Source organism: Lycorma delicatula, chromosome 11 (assembly GCF_047948215.1).
Source record: "Lycorma delicatula isolate Av1 chromosome 11, ASM4794821v1, whole genome shotgun sequence".
Taxonomy (NCBI): domain Eukaryota; kingdom Metazoa; phylum Arthropoda; class Insecta; order Hemiptera; family Fulgoridae; genus Lycorma; species Lycorma delicatula.
The window spans coordinates 1,700,044-1,716,258 of record NC_134465.1 but is presented as its reverse complement, the minus strand read 5'-3'; the positions used below and the strand labels follow the sequence as shown (position 1 = coordinate 1,716,258).

Genomic DNA, 16,215 nt, shown 5'->3' with positions numbered 1-16,215 from the left:
GAAATTTTTATTTTAGCTGTAGAGAAACTGGGATAAGACAAAGTGAGGTGCAGTTGGTAGTTTATAATTTATACTAACTATATTGTTATTGAAAGAACCTTTGCATTTTATAAAAACGGATTATAAAGTGTTCAATTGGCATTTACACTGAAATAGTATGTCACAAATTGACTTACAATAGATCTTCAGCATTGCACAATATTTTAGAGTTTACTGAACAGCAAATAACATTGATATCTTTAAGAATCGGATGTACTGAAACAAAAAAAATCTGTACTTTTAATAAAACCGAATATTTAGATAAATATTTTCATATTAATGGGAAAAGTTGCTCTGACCCATTTAGCTGTCACACGAAACCATTTAAGAAATCTCTTTGAGAAATATGTTTGACACTTTCAACAAGCAATCCAAATTTCAAATTAATTCCACACAGAGCACTGTGTACAAAATGCTTAAACAAAATACAAAAACCACAAGATGATACAGAAAGTGAACCGGAATGTCAAGATACATTTGAGCCTCAGTGTGTTATAGTCGAGGATGTGAATAAAGCTGTTCAGCACTTGGCATTTCTACCCATTAAGATTAAAAAATTATCGAGCAGCACAAAGGAACCAATTTAACAAAATAAAGTTACAAAAATAGCAGAGTCAGTTTCCAATAAATTAAACGATTCCTTTGTTTTAAATATTTCTACAGAAGAAACCAGTTTAGTATCACAAAATTATACTGATTTAGGTAGGGAATAAGAAGAATTAATCATTCAAATAAAGGATAAAATGAAAACATTAACCCGGAAAAAAATTAATTTTTTTAAGTTTATTACCATGCAGCTGGAGCATTTAAAAGATTCAAAATGAGTTTAGTGTTGGTCAATATTTAGCCTGTCAATCCAAAAAATTAGTCAGAACAAGTGGAATTTTGCCTTAAATCGACAAAAAGAAACTGAAGAAATTGATGAAAATGTTATTAAATGTGTCCAAGATTTTTACCAGAATACAAGAAAATGAAGAGGAATATCAAATATACTTTTTCCATCCGCAGGATCCTGGTACTTCATTCAAGAAATCATTGAGGGATAATCAAACATGGATTTAACTGGAAAATAATTTAAAGATTATCACATCTTCAGAGCTTTTTTTCTATCAACAACTGGAAAAGGACACAACATTACACCAAAGATGAATGAGAACTTAACAGTTCTACCCAATGAAAAAATGGCAGGAGCACTAAGTCATGTGAAGTTTGTTATCAAAAAGTGAAAGATTTATTCATAAATTCCATTAGCAGGAGTAAAATAAGGTAAAACTGAATTGAACAATTCTTAATGTATTTGAGTTGTTTATCATTTTGTAAATATTATTTATCATTCTGTAATTGACTATTTATCATTTTGTAATTGAATATTTATTAATTATCAATTTATTCATGCTAATGAGTTTATTTGTAATTTTTATAATCTGGAAAAAAATACTTATCAGTATTTTTGTATACATTGCTTATGGTTAGAAGGAACAGTGTTGTTTTTAGTGCATTTGATGGCTTCATTACTTGTCAAGCCCTTAACAAAAAACATTTTATATGGTTTTAAAGTACGTAAAAAGTACTTACTTGTTATGGCCCAAAACCCACATGTGCTTTTTTGGGATCCAAAAATGAGAAATTTTCAAAATCTTTTTTTTGATCTTTTTAAATCTCATATTTTTTTAATGAAGGACACCCAGTAACAGTCTAATTTTTGTTTTATAAATATTACCAGTACCTAAGAGTTAAAAGGTAAAAAAAAGGCCTGTTACCCTAAGCCCTTCATTATTTATTTTGAGACCAAAATTTGAAAAAACGATTTGTAAACATAACTTCAGTAAACATTATGAGATTTGGTTATGTAACAAAATGAATTTTGAGTACACTAAGGTGAAGTTCCAACTTTACTCTTTCCAAAAAGCCCTTTTTGACCCTCTGTACAATGTAAAATAAGAATGCTACAACTCATCGAAAAAGTGATGAAAATAGCTGTTTGTACCTGTTGGCGTGTTAGAAAAGTTTGTTACTAAAAAAAAAAAAAAATTGTTTTAAATATAAAAACATATTTTTTGGCCACTACAAGGTGAGTAGTTATATACCAAATATCATCAAAATCAAAAATAATGGTGCACTGATCATTTGTTGAATTAAAATGGAATACCCCTTAATCAAAACGCAAGTGTTACAGTTAATATTATTTAGAAAAGTCTTATACAATTACAATTTATAAATATGTGGCAATTAAGTTAGTTCCCTCTATTCCTAAGTAGTTCTGTCTGCTTGATCCCCTTTCTCTCTCCTCATACAGGAACTCGTACTACACATTACATCATTTAGTAAAATTTTGAATTGATGCAATATGTATATTTAAAATTTTTTACACATAAACCATATCTTTGTTGAAGGCATAGTCCTTAATTACTGAAGTGCATATATATATATATATATATATATATATTTTTTTTTTTTTTCTTTAAAAAATTTATTTACTTTGTGGCAAAATGCAGTGATGCTAAACCTTACTTAAATTATGAAAATTATACAAGTTGCATGATAAACCTCTGCTGCAGAATATTTAGGTGTTCATCACTTTTCTAGGAACTGTGGCCTTTAAATGTGAAATAACCTCTTTTTTTTTAGCTAAAAATTAGTTTAATTATTGTTACCTGACTAACAAATGAAAGTAATCCTGCGTGATTCTTTTCTGGCAATGAATCTATCTTTTGACTGGTTTCAAATGGTTGCTCTGTATTTTACTCAGACCTGAGAAACTCATTCATTTCTTTGCAGCTTCCTGTCTTCCAAATGGGTTGTAAGCATCCTAAAATTTTCTCTGCCTTGCCTTGCCTTTCTTCCAAGTTTTCTCCTCCTTTCTTTATGCTTCACTAAAAAGCATTCTCTATGTAGGGTATGACCAAACTGAGATATTAATGCTACTTATATAATTATTTTAAAATTCTGCTTCTCCCAATATTTTCTCATTTTTTCTGTCTTGTTTCACTTTATTGTTTTCCAAAATCATATTTCTAAACATATTTGAATATGTGTCTTTCTTCTTCCTTACTTTCATGATTTATGATAACACTGTTTTAGATTTAATATGTGTACTGTACATAATATGACTAAATGTTATACATTTAAAAATTGATTCAGGTTATGAAAATGGGATAAAATTCTTGTAAACAGGTTACCAAATCATGTTTTCCGTCTGTTGTACTTTAAGGACAGATTAAAATATTGTAATAAAATTTGGTATACCCATGTATTACAATATTACTCTCATTGATATAGATAAATATAAAAATTCCAAAATGATAGCCATTTTAATATTAAATTATTAATACAATTATAACTGTTATTTTAGTCAAATTTTGTTTTATTGGGTAAAATATGAAACCATTTTGAAAAAAAATCTATTATTCAAATAAATTTCATTTCATACAACCTAGTTAAAACAAAAATCATAACATGTCAATGATACTGTTCCAAAATGGAAGAAAAGGCAGATTGAATTTTGACTTAAATTTTGATTACTCTATTATGAAAAAGAAAACATTTGTAATTGATAAATTACCTGTAAATACTATTTTTACAAAAATGTTTTAACCGTATAAAATAATTCAAAAAATGCAGTATTACAAGTTTTTCAATTTTATGTATTTTTAATTGAACAATTTTATTGAACAGATTTATTCTTTTGTAACTTTTTTTAGAGTTTGTTGAAAATTTAACTGATTCTCTAATATGAGTTGTTGTTTTTTATTTGATGTCCTTTTTACACACGCAACTATGCCATTGAATATGAAAATGTGATTCAGAAATTTACTATTTTTCCAGTCTCTTTGGTTCTAATTTGTATGTCCTTTGGCTCCATTTTTCACACATTACTACTGTTAAGACCATCATTTTAGCTGATATAAGCCTTATTTTCAGCTGTAAGCAGTCTTTGTCAATCAGTTGCTTCATGTACATTTTTCCCATTGGTTTCAATTTAAGTCCATTGCAGATACTGTAGGGTAGGGTCATTTATTATCATTAAAAATAAACTGCTTTTATTTTGAGATTAAAAATAAATCAGTTTTTTGTTAACTGTATTAAAATAGCATTCAGATATCTTACGTAACCCAAGACCACATTTAAAGCACAAAAGAAGAAACAATTTCGGAAACATTTTTTGGAGCTATATTTATTATTTTGTATTTATAGTAAAAGGTGAATTTATAACCAAACAATAAATGCAAGTTATTTAGTATATACTAATTATTAGATAAGAAAAAGTATACATCATTACTTTTGATCTTAGAGAATGAGGTTTGGTCAAGGATCAAACAGTGTAGTTATATTGCAAGAAAACAAACCTTAAATTTTCCTTGTTCAGATTAATATGCACACTAGTATACAGTAAGGAATCAGACTATAAAAATATAAGTCTTAAATACCAAAAACAAAAAAAAAAGTTTCAGAATATTTCTTTAATGGTTTATTACTTCACAATTGAAAAAAATTAATTTTTTTTTTTGTTTATAATTTCAGAAACACTTTAAAAAGAAAAATTCAGAGAATAAAGTGAATGGAGCAGTTGTTCCATTTGATGAAGAAGATGATGAGGATGTTAAAAGAATTGCGAGACAGTTTGAGGAAAAATATGTGAGTATAATATTCTAATGGAATGTGTTAACAGTCAAGAATTCTATTTCTATAGATTACTTTAATTTTAATCGTAACAAACCATTCAGTGTTTTTAATGTTTGTTTGTCATCCTGGCTCCTAAAGGGAAAGACACCTGCCTTGTGACGAACCTGGTCGCCACACCACCCTGTCCGTTCCTAGCCCAATGGGCTGTACCAGAGGTCATCTTTTAGACCCTTGAAACTTGACTACACGTCATCAGCAAAACAAGCATCTCAGATTTTTATCTTAGCAGAATTACTATTGTGACATTGTAGAAAATAAAAGTGAAACCTCCTGCAAGGGGAAAATGTCCTGGTTCTTTCTCAAAAGATGTAATTATTCTTGATAATGCCCCCCCTATATCGATGGGAAATTACTATTCAAAAAGTTAGATTGGGAGGTGTTTCGTATCCATCTTACAGTCCGGGTTTTGTACCATCAAATTTTTTTTTGTTTGGTTCTCAGAATTTTTATGAGGCAATAATGAGGAGGTCAAGAATTTCTGATGGTTCAACAATGTGAACAATTCTTTATACTACTGGAATAAGAAACCTCATAGAAAATTAGGAGAAATGTCTAAATACATCCGGGGATTTTGTTGAAAAGTAGCATTAGTTTCATTGTCATTGATAAATAATAATTTTTCTAAAATAATAATTATTTTATCAAATAATTAATTAAATCAACATTTTTTTGTAAATGTACCTATATCATATTTTAATTGTATAATTGTGGGTTGAAGTCTAATTTTGATTTACTTATAAGTAAAAGTTAGACAAACAAAAGAAACATTATTATTTTTATATTACATATAACAAATTTTTAATCATCCCTTACAACAATTATATCTGTTAAATGTTGTCACCTACAGCATATTGGAAGAAACTAATTAAAATCATATTTAAATTATCATTATCCCACATAAGTCTATCCAATTTTCAACAAAAATTTGAACTGTAGTTTATTTTGTAATGATTATAGTAATTATATAGTCAAAAAATTACAACAATTAAGTCATATTTTTCACATGAAAAAATGAATTGTTAAGTAGGTTATTCAAAATCAGTATTTTGTTAATAATTTTTAATGTAAAATATTACTACTAATCTCTTTTGTAAAAAGACATTTCCTTGTATAACCTTAATGCCTTTTGAATTTTAAAAACCCATTGCTATAGTATATCTTAGTTAACTGATAGTTCATCAAACAAAGCTTCTGTAGACCAGGAAGTTGTTTATTACTAAGTTTACTACTAGTATTTGTAAGCTGTAATGCTCAATGCTACTCTATCCAGTGTTTCTGCATACTAATGCAATTATAGCCATACCGTACTTTATTTATTAATAATAATTTATCTATTAATACTGTGTGTTTCAAAATGAATATCGGGGTTTTAAAGTTATGAAATATTTATTAAGTTTTACTTAAGATTAATAAATTATACATGAAATGAAAGAGCAACTCAAACGGTTTTTTGTATGTGTTCAATGTGAGCACCATTCATCAAACGGCAAAAATGCAGCTGACAGGAGAGTTCATTGCATCCTTTAATCAGCAATCTGGAGTAATTGATGCAACAGCTACTTTAATTCTGCGTCTCAAGTTAGGTAGGTCGGCTGATAACAGCGGCACGTACACTTGATCCTTTATAAACACACTGCAAAAAAATCGCACGATGTTAGATCAGGCAACGTGGACGCCACAAGTAAACAAGCCTTGTCATCTGCTCCCTGGTGACCGATCCAGCGATCAGGGAAAATTTCATTCAACTGATCAGATACAGCGTTATACCAGTGAGGAGGCATAACATTTTGTTGTCAAATAAAGTTCTGTGGTTTGTATTGCAGTTGACGAAAGAGCCGCTGTTGTAGCATATCAAGATAATTTATTCCAAACAAACATGCTTTCATGAAAAATAACAGCCTGTAAACTTGTTGCACAGAAAACGTTCAGTTTTGGGGAGTTGTTCACACTGCAACATTTCGAGAGGATTTTCTGATCCCAGATAGACACATTATGAATATTTACTTTTCATTAACATGAAATTTTGATTTGTCACTGAATACGAGACAACAAAGTCTTCATTGTCACGTACATATATTTGTTACATGTCTATTTGCTGGGAAAGTTTACAAACATCTTTGAAATTTTTCTTTTCTTCTAGAAAGATAGAGGTTTCTAATTTTGGAATTTCTTATAAATTGTTTTCTTTTTTATATAAGTTGTGTTTTCTTTTGTGCACCAACTGTGTTGTAAATAAAAATAGAAAAAAAAATGTAAAAGAAATATAACTATTAAAAATCCTATGCATTAACATAGTCACAATCTAATTGAAAAAATTGCATTCTTTAGGTTTTAACTTTTTAAATTAAAGATTAATAAGTTGATGATTGCTTTCAATTTGGTTCTTGACTTCAAAAAGTTGAAATTTAAAGAATTGAAAAAATATTTCAATTATATTAGTGCATTTTATAAAGTGTTTTTATTTTTTTTCTGTGTGTAATTTTGTTAAAAATATTAATTATGAATTTACAACAAGCAGTTAATATAAAGAACAATTTAAATTAGCAAAGAAGTGATAGAGTTTATTTTATTGGTTGGCTACGTTGATTACAATAAGTATTGACAAATATAATATAACTTTAGGTAGAATGTGACAATTTTATATGGTTTTTTATATGTATAAAGTTTTATTCTTATAACTAATTTTAATTTTTCTTTAAATATATAAAAAGAACTGTTGATAAATGTACTCCAAAAAATGTATTCTACATTAAGGTATTATGAAAAAAGTAATGAGACATCCTTAATCTTATGTTTTATGGCATATTCATTAATTTCATTTTATTATATGTGTGCAGCTGTAACAAAACAGTGTACCTTTGTATTCATTCATTTTTGGTTTCAATGTATGAAAATGAACATCTTCTAAGAGAAAATGGGAATTTCTCCACTTGATTTTCTGCTGCCACTCTAATTTGTGGTTTTTAAAGAAATATTTATATTTTAAAACCAGATTACAGAATCATCATAATATTGTCCTTATGTTTGTACCAACTTAGTCTAATAAATAAAAAATACTGTATAAAAACATTTACAAATTTTAAAATGGCAGCCAAAGTCAATCTTTTATATCTTTGTATTTGTTAGTTTTATCAGAATACATTTTATTAGTTCAGGTGTAAAGCTCTTATTTTACACCTCTTCTTACATCTCAAAAGAAGAGGTCTGATACCTCTTCTTTTTTTTTTAAACTGATTGACATACACCTGAGTTTTTGCAGAAAATTTATGACAATTTTCAGCTGGATTTTACTCCACCTTTAATAAAAAATTACTAAAATCAGTAATTTTAAATTAACAACTTAAAATAAAAATATTCGTGTATTAATGGGAATATTAAATTTAAATTCATTAATATATTTAATTATTTAATAAATATTAAAATAAGTTAATTTACTGAAACTGCCATCTTTTCATAAAGAATCTTTTGTTTATCCTATATCTTTTTTATATTTATTTTCCTAGTATGTACATTGCAATCTGTTCAACTTCGGAACAATAAGCAACCCCCCTCCACAGCCCAGTGAGATGAGGATGATAATCTAGGACATATAATGATGTGTAGTCTTGTACAGACTCAGGCTGCCATTCCTGAGATGTGTGGTTAATTGAACCCCAACCACCAGTACACCAGTATCAACTATCTAGTATTCAAATCCGTATAAAAGCAACTAACATCTACTAGGATTTGAATTTCAAAACCATTGACTTTGAAAATCAACTGTTGAACAACTGATTTGTGATAACGAGTTAACCAGCTTGCTGGGCTAATATGATGTGAAAATTAATAATCAGGTATACTTTTTTTTACACCAAGCATATTGATTTTTTTTTTTTTTTTAACTACAGACAGATATTTTTATGATTATAAATTTAAGAGATCATTTTTATTGTCATATTAATTTTTTTATAATTTTATTTTCTGTTTTGTTTTTGTTCATTCATTCCTTTTTTTTTAATCAGTAATGTTAAATAGTTGAAATGGGTATGTTGTTAATAACTCTAATTTTATTTTTATTTATTGAGGATTTTTCTTTGCTATTTTTATTTCACTAATCAGTTTATCTATTCTTTTTTTATTTCAACTGCCAAAATCATACCAATCAAATATAGAAATGATTGAAAAAATTAATTTTCATATGATTTTGTTCTGTTCAGAAACCATCTTTTCCAAAAGTAAAGAATTGAAATATATATATATATATATAAATATAAATCTCCGCATTTTTAAAGAAAACTTTTGGGAAGTTATTAACTCAGAAATGTCCAGACAGATGTCTTGAACAGGATTAAACCTATTGAATGTATTTATCTTTGAGCATTCAGATTCAGAAGTTAAAGCTGTTTATTGTAATGTAATGCTGTATACTGTAGTACTAAAACATATATATATATATATATATATATATATATATATATATATATAACAAATAATAGGTTTTTATTTTGCCATTATTTATTCATTACAGGGTTCTTCTGATAGAAGAAAACAGAATCGCTGTCAGACATATGCAGAATTGGGCGCTGGTTATGATGAGACCGACTCATTTATTGATAACACAGATGCTGTAAGTTTCTGGTTTTACATAGTACCCTATATAATGAGTTTGACTTTTTTTTTATGTACCATTAGTTTTCAAAGATTAATAATGGTTATTTAGAGTTTGATTATGCTTATATCTTGCTATAATGAAAGGTTGATTTATTGCGGCCTCCTTTAGTTCCCTAACAAACCAGTCTTCTTCATATGTTTAATAATAATTGTAATTAATTTTATTTATTTATATTGTTTGGCATATACCAGATCATAAATTTGTTGTTTTAATTTGGATCTTTACTATTGTTATTTAATTGTGTTTATTTCACATTTAGCATACGACGTAAGTAATTTACATCTATGGTGTATTGTGTGAGGAATATTTTTGCCTGTGATATTACATGATTTAATTGCTAATTTTATCTGTTCATATTACTGTTATTTAATTTTTAACTTATGTTCTGCCTTATGTGTATGGTTTGGACTTTTTTTACACCCATGCTGTACTGTATGGGGCATATTTTTGACTGATATTGCTTATTATAATTATTATTTGTTTTGTTTCTTATTATTATTATTATTATTATTATTATTATTATTATTATTGTTCTCATTTAGCTTTTTAAGCTGCCTAAGTGTATGATGGCCTTTTTATATCCGTGTTATAGTTTGACATATTATTGCCCGTGATAACTTGTGTTGGTGTTGTTAAATTAAATTGTTTATTATAATAACATTGTATTTGGGCGCTAATAATGACTTCATTGTTCCTCCCCCCCAAAAAAATCTTCATTTCCTTTTTAAGATGTGTTCAGTTCCTTTATCACCGACATTATTAAACTGAACTCTTTATACACTGAACTCACTTCTTCTATGCTTTCAAAAAATGTTCTTTATTCTGTCAACTCATCTAGTTCCTTGCATTCACTGTTTACGCTGAACTTCAATAGCTTTCAGTTGTCCTTCCTGTCCTTCATTACTAATGGTTCATGTTTCATATCCATGTAAGACATTGTCCATGTCCATGTCCATATTCTAAATGTCCATATCTAAACATTGATCAGTCTCTTCCTTATGTCTCTATAAATTTTATTTATGTATGTTTAAGCTTTATAGAGCTTTCTTTATCTGTAATGGAAATTACAGGTTGTTTTTTTTTAATTGTATGGTATGATTACATAATAAGATATTTTCATTTATTTCTCCAGCATTATTATTGCTTAATATATTGTACTTTTATAGCATAATGATTTACTTGTATTCCCTGATCTTGTTTTGATATTTGAAGTATTTTGCTGTAAGATTTAAGAGAATTAGTTTGAAAAAGTTGAAATTAAAAATGTAATACATACATATTCTTACATTCCAGAGAATTAACTCAATTTAATAGACATTTTATATAGTTTATCTTCAATTTTTTTTGTAGACTTATTTACATCATGTTGATTTTAAACCTTTTTGTTACTAGCAAACAGCAGTTTCATATAAAATGTTTTTATGGGCCCAATCATATTTTAAATAAAAATAAATGGACTTCAAAAAGACACACAAAAAAATTAGACTAAAAAGTTTTTAGCAATAAGTTGTGGGTAGTTGTTTTCAGTTTTGTGCTGATTTCGTAAAGAATTTAAAAAAGTAAAAATAAAAAATAATTTCTTCTTGGGGATATTTTATGCTTCTATGTATCGCAGGGCTTTGACATTTGTCCCGTATGTTTGAGTCGTTCTGATTAAATGGTAACTTTTAGTGATGAATATAGATTTGGTTTCATTTTGCTTATTTGTTACTTTATTTTATTTGGAGAAAGCTTGGGATTGCCTCCAATTCTTTTTCTAGATTATGAATGTTTATTAGGGTTATTTCCCTCAAAAGTTGGAATATTACAATGATATTTGTGCTTGGAAACAATTCCTCTTTATTCCATCCTCTGAAGGCCTTTTAGCGTAGCAGGAATGCGCCTGATGGTGACCCTGGTTTTTTTTTATGGGTGTAATACAACACCCCCTTTGCAGAGAGATTTGCATTAGTTGGTTGGAGGTGGTTTCCTGACATAGATAGTGATAGGTGAAATCTTAGTTTTGGAGGTTTTTTCTGGTCCTTTGGATGAAAAGTGACAGTTCTCTGTTTTTCATAGAGGCAGTCATCTGTTTCTGTGCTTCATATTTTTTTTTTATCTGTCTCCACGTTTTGTGGTTGTAATTATTTATAAATCTTAACGTCAAATTCTGTAAATCCTGAAGACCGTCAGGGGAGAGTGTAGTAAATCTCTTTTCTTCTTGTCGGATGGTTACTTTTCTTCCCTGTCTTTTGTTTTTTTTCTTGCATACTTGTACTTTTCTTGTTGATACTGAACCCAGTTATGGATACTCCTTCACCTCCTATCCAAGATTCATCACCAGTAATAAATTTTTTTAGAAAATCAGGATCAGTTTCAATTCATCCTAGAAGATCGTGGCACACTTCCACCCTGTTATTTTTCTGTTCAACATTGAGGTTTTTTGGGACCAATTTTGCACAAACTTTTTTCATGTCCAATTTGTTTTTTATCAAAATTTGACGGACTGTGGTACAGTTCAAATTCAATTTTTCTGCAGTCTTTCTGACAGTTAACTGCCGGTCCTACCGTATCAAGTGTCTGATTTGCTTAAAATTGTCGTCACTTTTTAACATTAACGATCTTCCAGAATGTGGATCGTCCGCAACTGATTCCCACCCATCTGAAAATGCTTTAAACCAGCTAAAAACTTGGGCTCGTGACAGAGCATCATCTCCATATGCCCTCTTCAATTTTGAAAAAGTTTCAGGGCATTCTCACTAAATTTAACACAAAACTTGATTGCACAATGTTGCTCATAATTAGTACCATTCAGTTTTGTAACGCACAACAAAAACTCATTTTATAAAAAGTTTGTTTATCTCTCATCTGGCAACAGTAGACTAAAAATATTAATACCTAATATAAATTAGCTGCTCATATAACCATATGTTTACTAATAACTTTACAGTGTTGCCACTTTGGCTGCCAGAAATAACTAGTCCCATTACTTTATTTACAGACCTCGTATGATTGGTTTCAGTAAAATCCTATATGAAATAATATTTCTGTTGGAGCAGGTCTTTTTTTAATAAAAATAAATTTTTTTCATTTACCTCTATGCTGAGCAACTGGTCTGTCTCTGTTTTCTGGTGAAGCTTTTTATTAAAATTAATGTGAGTAATCTCTCTCTTTTTCTGTTTAGCCTCTGGAACCACCGTAAGGAATTACTTCGAGGATGAATGTAAATGAAATGTAGTCTTGTGCAGTCTCAGGTCAATCATTCCTGAGATGTGTGGTAAATTGAAACCCAACTGCCAAAGAACACCAGTATCCACGATGTAGTATTCAAATCCATATAAAAGTAACTGTCTTTACTAGAATTTAAACCTTGGAACTCTTCGAATTCGTAATCATCTGATTTGCAATGACGAGTTAACCTCTGGACTAGTTCGATTGGCAATATGAGTAATCTGTTCACAAAATAAGTTTTAACAATTTCAGAACGTAAGCGCTTTTTAGTGTGATAAATAAAATGGTTGAATACCATCAAGTCTTTAGAACTACTATCTGTATGACTATATTCTAATTAGTTATTTGTAAAATGCTAGCTTGAAAAAAGTAAAATAAATCTGTTTTGAATTATTATACTAGCAAAAATGACATAATCAACAAGGAACATGTGTATTCAATAAAACTCAATGATACTCTCTAAGTTTTATCAATAACATCGAGGCAGAAAAGCAAAAAATTTCTCTTAAATTTGTATCAACTAACATTTTGGTTTGTGTTTATTTTTCACCACAATTGAATCAAATTGTCTTATTTGTTCAGTAAACTAAACAATTTCAAATAATTTCCACCAAACAATTTCAAAAAAAATTTTAATCCATTAGGATTAGAATAATTTATTTTACCTTGTTTATCAGCCTTTTAGTTGTTAAAATCAATATGTTGGATTTTATAGGATTTATAAATCAATTCATACAATTTTCATGCTTATGAATTTAAGATAGCGTAGGACTTTCTTGTACTACTCTATCACATTTAAATCACAAATACCAGACTTTCTTGCTCAGTTTTAACCTTTGGTTCAAATACCTTGTAACACACATCCATTTAAAAATTTATAAAATTCTACTTGTGAAGATCTATTTTGAAAATATTATTTAACATTGCACACATGTATACATATTCCATCAGGAAATATTTTAATTACAACAATAATAATAAATAGTAAAATAATAGAAAAAATCACATAAAAAAAGAAAACATACTCAGAACGTAAGGCAGAACCATCTTGATTATATTTTCATAGAAATATCTTATGTTTAATAAGACGAGTAACTTAAATACTTAGGAATTTAATTAAGAATGTTCGTTAAATGTAGTGGTTGGGATCTATGTTTATTAAAGAAACCAAATGAAAACTGGGCATGTTTCTATAGCAGAAAATTTTAAAATGAACTTGCTAGGATTGTCCTTATTATACCTTATATACAGTTACAAAAAAAAAACTCCTTTTTTGTCCGAATAATTGACGTAGTACACAAATTCGTATTTTTAAACTTTAAATGCGGATTAAAAAATTCAAGCTTTATATTAATAAATTTTATTAATTTTTATATTAAATTAAATTAAAATAAATAACTTTAAAGGAAAAATATTTAGTTTATCAAGGATTTAAAAAAAAACTTCTTGTTTGGCGGAATAATTGACGTAGGTTATCAAAGATTTCAAAATTGAAATGGATGGAGGATTTTTTTTAAAATGAATATACTCAAAAATGCCTCTAAAAGAGTTTAAGACAGTAGTAACCCACTTAGCATTGTCTAGTCCCTTTTATTTCTCAAGTTGAATAAATTATATATTTAAATTATTTTTTAACTTAATTCTCTAGAAGCGCTTAAAAGAAAACAATTTTCAGTTTTTAAATAAATTAAGTTGTGTGGTTTGAAAATTTGTGATAAAGAAAAAGTGAATGCACAATACTCATCTTTAGAGTAATGTCCAAAAGCCTAACTAAAAGCGATCATATATAGATATTTTTTTCAAAACTCAAATAATTTTACCAAGATAATTTTTTATATTCTGTAAATCTGCTGTATTACTAGGTGCGGTTCAAAAGTAAGGGCTGGTTTATTATAGAAATAGCGATTGGAAACATTGATTGGTTCACACATGTGCAGTAGCATTTAGTGGTCTTTTGGGCACGTAACCACCACGTTGCTGTCAGTTCATTGTTGTTTGCCTCTCTGAGAAAGTGTTTTAAAATGAGAATGGTAATAACAAATCCTGCCAGCTGTGAAATTTGATCAACAATTAGATTTCTAAACATAAGAACATGTAATGCTGTTGAGATTCACTGTCAGTGGTGTGAAACATATGGATTTACCGCAACGAGTGAAAGAAAAGCGAGGCAATGATGTGATTGATCCTACAACATCCATCACATTACATATTTAAAATTTTCGATGGGAATGGCAAGATCAGGAGTTGTTTTTCTTCACAATTGCACATGTCCACATGCACAACAGAAACGATTAAAAAATTTGGAAGGGAGATTTATATCATTCCCCACAGTCCTGATTTCATGCTCAGTGACTGCAATGTCCTCCTACACCTAAAAATTGGCTTGCATCAGTGATTTGAGAAAAGTGAAGTGTTGAAAATGTCAGTAAAGTGGTTAAAATTACAGGTGATAGAATTTTATGTAGTGGATTTGAAGAAGCTTGTTTCACAATATCAAAAGTGTGTTTGGAATGAAAAGGTGATTACGTAGAAAAATAAAGTAAATATGTAAATATTTTAAATCTGTAATAAATTTTTTAATTATTCTCATTTTGTTATCAATCGGCCCCTACTTTTGAACTGCACCTTGTATATCACACAGTGATGTTTACTTTAGCACTATATTTAATATTTTACAGCTTAAGTATATGTTAAGTAGCAATTTTATATATATATATGGGACATTCTTTTACAAACCGTACAGATTTGGTTGAAAATTGACTGACACATTTTTGATTTAGCTAAAACTATTTTTACGTGTTCTATACGACAAAAAAAGATATAACTATTCGAGGATTTTTTTTTCTTTTCATTTTTTTGGAAAATAGAAAGGATTGAAAATTTAAGAATTTGGTGATTTTTGGTTTGTAGTATATTTTTTAAAAATTCATAACTGGTTCTATTTGAGCTACAGATTTCATTTTTTTTTTTCATTTTAAAGGTAAAAGAACGAGCTTTAATAAAAAAGTACTTGAAAAAAAAATTATTTACAAATTGAAATTGTTATAAACAATTAAAATGTTTAAATCGATTTTTAACAATTGCCCCCCCCCACGTATCAATTTTTTAATATTTCTATCGTGTTCTCTGTCAAATTTCCTTTTGAAAACGCTTTTTTTATCGATGGGGAAATAATTATTACTATATGAAAAAAATTAATTAATCTAGCGCGTTCTTCAAATCAGCTGCGTATTGGCTGTTTCCGCTCTGTCAGTACTCCTCGTGCGATTCAGTAGCATGCGCTGTGACCCGCGCTAGATTAATTAATTTTTTTCATATAGTAATAATTATTTCCCCATCTATAAAAAAAAGCGTTTTCGAAAGGAAATTTGACAGAAAACACGATAGAAATATTAAAAACTTGATTCTTTTGGGGGGGGGGGGCAATTGTTAAAAATCGATTTAAACATTTTAATTGTTTATAACAATTTCAATTTGTAAATAATTTTTTTTTCAAGTACTTTTTTATTAAAGCTCTTTCTTTTACCTTTAAAATGAAAAAAAAAAAAAATGAAATCTGTAGCTCAAATAGAACCAGAGTTATGAATTTTTTTAAAATATACTACAAGCCAAAAATCACCAAATTCTTAAAT

General features: G+C 28.4%; 1 protein-coding gene across 5 annotated transcripts in view; it reads left to right on the top strand.

The window, feature by feature from the left end:
- The window catches only part of yem (yemanuclein), a 182,062-nt gene that overhangs the window by 44,910 nt on the left and 120,937 nt on the right, over nucleotides 1–16,215 (top strand). For all 5 annotated transcript variants that reach the window (XR_012758216.1, XM_075378485.1, XM_075378486.1 and 2 more), the window contains exons 2-3: nucleotides 4,561–4,674; nucleotides 9,230–9,328. Coding sequence is in view for 4 of the 5 variants with exons in the window: in XM_075378485.1 (XP_075234600.1) it covers nucleotides 4,561–4,674; nucleotides 9,230–9,328 (213 nt within the window). In the remaining variant the exon portion in view is untranslated. The remainder of the gene's footprint in view (nucleotides 1–4,560; nucleotides 4,675–9,229; nucleotides 9,329–16,215) is intronic.